The following is a 6,447-nucleotide window of genomic DNA, read 5'->3' on the forward strand; positions in this document are numbered from 1 at the left end:
TCCAGGGTCTGCCTTTCTCGCTGCTGCAGGCATGAAGGCTCGGCAGATGCCAGCAAGGCCACTTACGCAGCTTCAATTGCTGGCATATAATATCCCCAGTGCGCTGATGATGTTACCTTGTAGGGTAATGAAACATCCGCAAGTAAATAAGGGAACTCAGAGAACACCTAAGTAACGTTAGTTCAACGGGGTGCCTTTTGCCTGGACTACCACGCAAGACTGATAGCATGGTTCTAGGTGGGTGGTTGCAAGACTCGGGGGTGTCTTTAGCTGGGGGGACCTAAGGGGGTGGATCACTCTAAAAAAAATGCCAAGGATCAATCTGCTTGATGCTGCTTAAAAGTGGAGGCAAAAGATGATTTTATTTGCATTGTGATCATATTTGGAAGGCCCCACATTCTGCCTCAAGTTCCAGGCAGAAAGAGGGCTGGGTGCCATTGGACCCATTCAGGCAGACCCAGCTAGCCACAAGACCCCCTGAGAGCCTCCCTCTCCATCCACACACAGCAGTTTGGTGCTCTTGGCAGTACCTGCATCCCCCCCCCCGTTACCTGCTCCGTGAGACCCGGTGGGGCTGATGGTTCAGCCTAGGGCAACCAGCAGGCTCACCCCCTTGAGCTGAGGTGTTCGCTGCAGCACGTGGTAGAAGAACGGCAGCCAATTTGTGAACTTGGCATATAACCAGCCACTGTGTCCAATACACCTGCTTCCTAGTAAATGAGTTGAGAATTGCAATCTGGAATCCCTCCCCTCAAATTTATGGCCTTTTACTGTGCAAGCTGTGTGTGTGTGTTTTAGTGCTCATGTCTTGAGGAGGGGGCAGATGGAAATGGTTGGTGGTCCCTCACTTTGGTTGAGCCGGCTGTGATTACAGAGCGAAGTGAGGAATCCTACCTACACTTGGGGGGTCTACAGCCTTTTCTCTCTCCTCCCAAAAATTTGGAGGAAGGAGCAACTAAACCCCATTTCTTGGTGGGCACACCTGCATTCTTGCCCATGGCTGCCCAAAGCCCTTTCCAGTGAAGTGGGGGCTCCCAGAAGTCAGACTGACCACCCCTCCCAACGTCTGCTGACCTTGAGTGGCAAAAACACCAGACACATTTTTGAGAATCAGTTGCTTTGCTTTTAATAAGGTTTCCGAGGTGCAACCATAAAGGCTGAGCTGAGACAGGAGGGCCACCTGCTCCGGGAGGGACTTGGGAGGAGAGCGAAGGGCTGCATGGAAGAGCTTGAGGCATCCGCTGGAACAAATCTTTCCCGCTAGTGACAGGCCTGGGAGCGACCAGGAGCTCCTTGGCCGATCAAAGGCACGTGCCACTGCCCCGTGAGAGGGGGGAAAAGTCACCTGGTTCTGTTTTCTGGCCTCTGGATGCTCAGCTCAGGGGAGGCCCAGGCCCGTTCTGGGCTGCAAGTTCTTCTGCCTCACACTGGTTGGCCAAGGTCTTCAGCTGAGCTGCGGCTGTTGCTACGGGAGGTGGGCAGAAGGGGAGATGTGGGGAGATGGCGTCCACACCTTTTGGACCCTCAGATGTGGGGGGCTCTGCGAGGTCACCAGAGCGAGGATGGGCAGGAGGTGGCAGCTCCCTTCCTGGCTCGTGCCAAGCCGACTCAGTTGCACTTGCAGAAGTAAGCGGAGATGGCGTTGTCCCAGTTGCTAATGAGGCCCCTCTTGAATTCCTGGAGGCGTGGATATGCTCCGGTTTTGAACTTCCGCGTGCTGCCACCCTTGCCCTTCCTGTACCAGACGGTCAGCTCGCAGCGCTGGCCCACCACCAGCGAGGAGATCTGGTTGTTGAAAGCCGGGGGCATGTACGGCTGGTCTTCGCCCGCCACAACCATCAGGACGCTCCCGGTGCAGCAGAGGTCGTAGTAGGGGCTGTCGTCCGTGTACATCTGGGAACAGACCTTGGTGCTGTTCGGGTGCGGGTTCGTGAGCTGGCTGGGGACCGGGCACTGGGCCTGGCAGGTGGCAACAAGCAGCGGAAGGAGGAGGGCGCTGAGCAAAGCCTTCATCTTGGCCAGAGTGTCCAGTCCTCAGGCCAGAAGGCGGCTTTATAGAGCTGTGCCTCTCTGGGCACAAGGTCAGCCCGTGGAACATGGGCCCAGCTCCAAGGTCGCCGCAGGGAACAGGCCAGCTGGGGGCCCAGCTTCAAAGGCAGCCTTGGCAGCTCAAGGAGATCCGCCAGGTGCCAAGGCCCATCTCGGCCCAACCCGGCAGTTGGCTCTGAAGCCCCTCATGGGCCCCGCTGAGAGGCTAAACCGAGATCTACCAAAGCTGGCCTCCCTTGGGGAGGAGGGCCTGAGGGTCCCCCTGCAGCTGGACCCTTCCTCCTCTTGGGACCTGGATCGCGTGAAGGGCTACCGGCTGCCCTCTCCCTGCCTGGCTGGCCCCAGGGAGGAACTTTACCCCCTCCAGGGCCCAATCTCACCTTCCCAGCTGGGAACAGCTGCTGACTCTCCCAGGGCCCAGCCGCGGCTTTCCCTCGGCAGAGGGACCCACCCCCTTCAGCGCCCTCCCCCCATCGCTCCCCACCCCGTTTGGAAGCTCATGGGGCAGTGGGGGGGGGGGAAGCGGTCACTTGCAACCCCGATTCTCGGGGGCTTCTTCTGCAGCAACGCAGCTGCGCTCCACAAGCTCTGGGTGGCAGAGGAGGGGGCGGGGGGGGGCTTGCATGGCTAAGTCTGCAGCCTCGCCATCCCAGCGGCCGCCCCTTTGCCCGCATCTGCCGCTCCCCCCCCGGACCCGAGCCAAGGGCCACCTTGGCAATGCCGGCTCCAGGGGGAAGCCCCTCCGTTCCCCCCCCCAGGCGCCCCGGGTGGGGGCTTCTCGCGAGGGGCTCGGCTCAGAGTCTGCCGCGGGGAACATCCTGCGAGGGGCCGGGCTGGGCTTCCACGAAGCCCCGGGGCTCTCGAGAGCGGGGAGCGGTGAAGGGGGTTCTGGCCAGGGATGATGGGCGGTGTAGTCCGAAGCAGCGCGCCAGAAGGGAAGGCCGCCTTCTGGGTGCAAACTGCTCAACGTCAGGAGCAACGCGAGGCTGGGGAAGAAAAGCGAGACTTCTTCGCCACTAAGAGAAAAGAAAAAGCGAGAAAAAGCAGAAATCGACCCAAAAGAAAAAGCAAATTAACCAAAATACTCGGAACCGTCAGTTACAGGGGAGGGCGGAGCTGGGTCCCCACTTAGCCCCGCCTTTCTTCATCGCGATTGGTTTACGGTCGCTTTCTCGCCGAACTTCCAACGGCGTTTGCTCCGCCTCTTTTTGCGTCATTTTTCATCACAGCCTCCCGCCCTCGCCTTTCCTAATATACATGCGGGGCCCAGGATCCTTTGCGGCCACCGATTCGGGAAAATACCCGGGGAGAAGCGGATAATTTCTCCCAAAAATGTCACAGGAGGAGACGCGCATCTAAAACGCTGTCGAGATGCTTCTCTTGGTTCCTCAAGTCATGTCTGAGCAGGCTCACCCTGACGTGAGAAAGTGTCTAGCAAGAGGGCGGCTGTGCCGGCAACGCTTTTCTGTAGCTTTGCGCAGTGGCAGTATCGTAGCCAATGAGGTTTATCCGAGGCGCGATTATTGCTAATTGAAAACTTTTCCCAATACCCCGCCATGACGACTTGAAATATAGTCGGCAATGGCAATTTTTGACGGTCTCTACGGAGACTGAATATTCTTGGTTTTTAAAAATAGGAAAGAGCGGCGCTTGAGGCCTGCATCCTTCTGAGGCGAGAGCGGATGACGGTGAACGGCTTTTCTGTCGTTCTACGTTCCTGGTGTGCTTTACGTCTGCCCGTGCGTTTGAAACCCGATCAAGAACTTCGTAACAGAAGCGAACGACTGGAGCTCCGTTCCTAAGCTGGAATGCAAGTTCTTTCCCCTCCCTCCCTTCAGCCTGGCTTCCTTTGAACCCGGATGATGAGTTCAGCCTGGCACGTGGGAAATGGCCGTGTGGCTTTCAACTCCCAGAATTCCTCAGCTGCTTTTAGCCACCCTCACTGGTCTTAAAGAGTGACGAGAGGGGAACAGAACAGAGCTGTGAGGTCCCTGGTGCTCTATGAGGTTGGTTGTTGCCCACATTTCATTACCAAACTAGGTAACATCATCAGTGTTAGGTTAACACCTCACTCTTCTCTAGCACTGATGTTACCTACTTTGGTAATGAAACGTCTGCAAGAAAACCACCAAGACCATAGAGCAGGGGTCCCCAACCCCCGTCCATGGACCGCTCCGGGGCTGCAGAATGCCAGCAACTGGTCTGCACAAACAGCCCCATCCGCGGGATGCAGGCAGCACAGAAAACCACGTACTCTCTGGTCCACGGAAAAACCTTTCTCCACGAAACCGGTCGGTCCCTGGTGCCTGAGAGGTTGGGGATCTCTTCCATAGAGCACCAAGGACCCTACAGTCCTCCTCCTCTTCCTCCCCCCCCTCCCCACTCCCTTCTAGCACTGATGATGTTCCCTAGGGCAGGGCTCCTCAACCTTGGCAACTTTTAAGACTTGTGAACTTCAACTCCCAGAATTCCTTTGCTGGCTGAGGAATTCTGGGAGTTGAAGTTCACAAGTCTTAAAGTTGCCAAGGTTGAGGAGCCCTGCCCTAGTAGTTGGGTCATGGAACATCGGCAAGAAACCCAGCTCAGAGAGCACCAAGGACCCCACAGTTCACCATTGAGCTACAAACATTTTCTTCTATTGATAGAAAGGAACAGTAGACATGTTTATCTTATTTACTATATTTGTGACCCACTTGTGGGCACAGAGGGGGGCATTGGGCAAAGAAAACATGCCCCCCCCCCCGTGGCTGGTTGTAGTTTGGCATTACAGATGTAGAAGTTTATAAATGTTGAACTTGCTTTGCAAGTGGGGAAGCTAATAGATTTTTTGTTTGTTTCTGACAAGCTTCAGTTACTCCGTTGAAAGCACCTGCTCAGTAAGGCAGAGTCACAAATTACCTTTATTGCCAAGAACAGAAAAACACGACAGGTTCGCAGGGCTGCAAAAAATGGAAGCAACTTGCAGGAGTGCTGGAGAAAGCTTTAATGGTTCCCCCCCCCCCAATGTTTTGTTCAGGATAACCTGGGTGATTTGCAGAATGTTTTTCCCTCTCCCGAGGGCTGTCTCGCCAAACACAGCATTGTGTCCGGTCTGCTTTTGTCCTGCTTCAATCCTGGCTGGGTGTTTTACTGTTGTCCTCGCCTTGAGCCATCATGAGAGCATCGGAGCGAACAAAGCAGCAGGAAGGGAAAGGGCTGTTGGATCTGCAGTCTGTGAACCGCTTGGCTGCTGTTGGGCACAAATGTTTCTCACCCTGCTTTAAAGTCCAAAAGGTTTGGGAGCAGCTGGCAAGAGAGAAATGGTGACTTCCATGTGTTAAAACAAAAATGTAGAGCAACGGGAAAATAGCAGCCGGTGTCCTCTGGAGCGGATAGCATAGCCCAGGGTTTCTCCGTCTTGGCAGCTTGAAGACGGGTGGACTTCAACCCCAGGATTCCCCAGCCCAGCCCATCTTCAAGTTGATTAGCATGCTGGCTGGGGAATTCTGGGAGCTGAAGTCCACCCATCTTCAAGCTCCCATGGGTGAGGAACATTGGAACAAGTCAATTTTTCTACTTATCCTTTAATCGGAGTCTAAGAAGTCTCTTTGGTACTTTCACTTCTCAGCTTGTGGTGATACTGAAAGGGAAAAGGCAGGGAAGCCATTGAACCGAAAGCTAGTGCAGCAGCGCAAGGACTCTTGAAACCATGCTGCCCGGCTCTCCTACCGAGCCTCCGTAGCCTTCAAAGGGCAGGTAGACCCAGGAGTACGGAATTCTTTATTTCCACGGGGTGTGTCCTGCTACCCCTGGCCAAAAATAAACCTCAGTGCAAATCCCATAACACGGATTTTTGTCTGACGTGAAAAAAGGAAGGGCTATTTTTAAAAGACAGTCTACCACATGGGAAGCGGTTTTTTAAAAACCATGTGCTAAAACAGATCAGAGGATGGCAGAAAATATCCACTCTCTCTCTCTCTCTCTCTTGGGAGTAAGTCCTGTTGAATACAAGTAGTCCTCAACTTACACCAGTTCTTACTGGCACCTGGTTCATACTTATGATGGGTTGCTGTATCCCAGGGTCACGTGATCCCCTTTTGCAACCTTCTGACAAGCAAAGTCAATGCGGAAATCCAGATTCACTTAACAACCAGGTGACTAATTTTAGAACTGCAGTGATTCCCAACAAATGTGGTGGGAAAAGTCGTAAAATAAGGCCAAACTCACTTAACAAATTTCTCACTTAGCAACTTAAGTTTTGTGATTAATTGTGGCTGTAAGTCGAGGATCACCTGTATTTTGCACTTCTCTTTGGGTGGGTCTGAGGCTGTTTCCTTTGTTGCTTCTCCTGTGGCAAGGAGACGCATCCCCAAATCCTATGTGGGGCTCAGAACCCCAACCCCTCCCCGCTCCCCCCCT

The 6,447-nt window shown here is 54.3% G+C and overlaps 1 protein-coding gene and 1 non-coding gene across 2 annotated transcripts; one reads left to right on the forward strand and one right to left on the reverse strand.

Moving 5' to 3' along the window:
* Window positions 1–1,608: 1,608 nt before the first annotated feature.
* SYCN (syncollin) lies at window positions 1,609–2,013 on the reverse strand. Its single transcript, XM_015820680.2, has one exon. The coding sequence runs from the start codon at window positions 2,011–2,013 to the stop codon at window positions 1,609–1,611; it is 405 nt and encodes a 134-aa protein (XP_015676166.2).
* Window positions 2,014–3,518: 1,505 nt separating this feature from the next.
* On the forward strand, window positions 3,519–3,659 carry LOC114922872. The gene has a single exon (XR_003810511.1). It is a non-coding gene; the product is annotated as a U4 spliceosomal RNA (small nuclear RNA).
* The last annotated feature ends 2,788 nt before the right edge of the window (window positions 3,660–6,447 follow it).

The sequence above is a fragment of the Protobothrops mucrosquamatus genome, unplaced genomic scaffold (assembly GCF_001527695.2).
Source record: "Protobothrops mucrosquamatus isolate PMUCROS unplaced genomic scaffold, P.Mucros_1.0 scaffold1157, whole genome shotgun sequence".
Classification (NCBI taxonomy): domain Eukaryota; kingdom Metazoa; phylum Chordata; class Lepidosauria; order Squamata; family Viperidae; genus Protobothrops; species Protobothrops mucrosquamatus.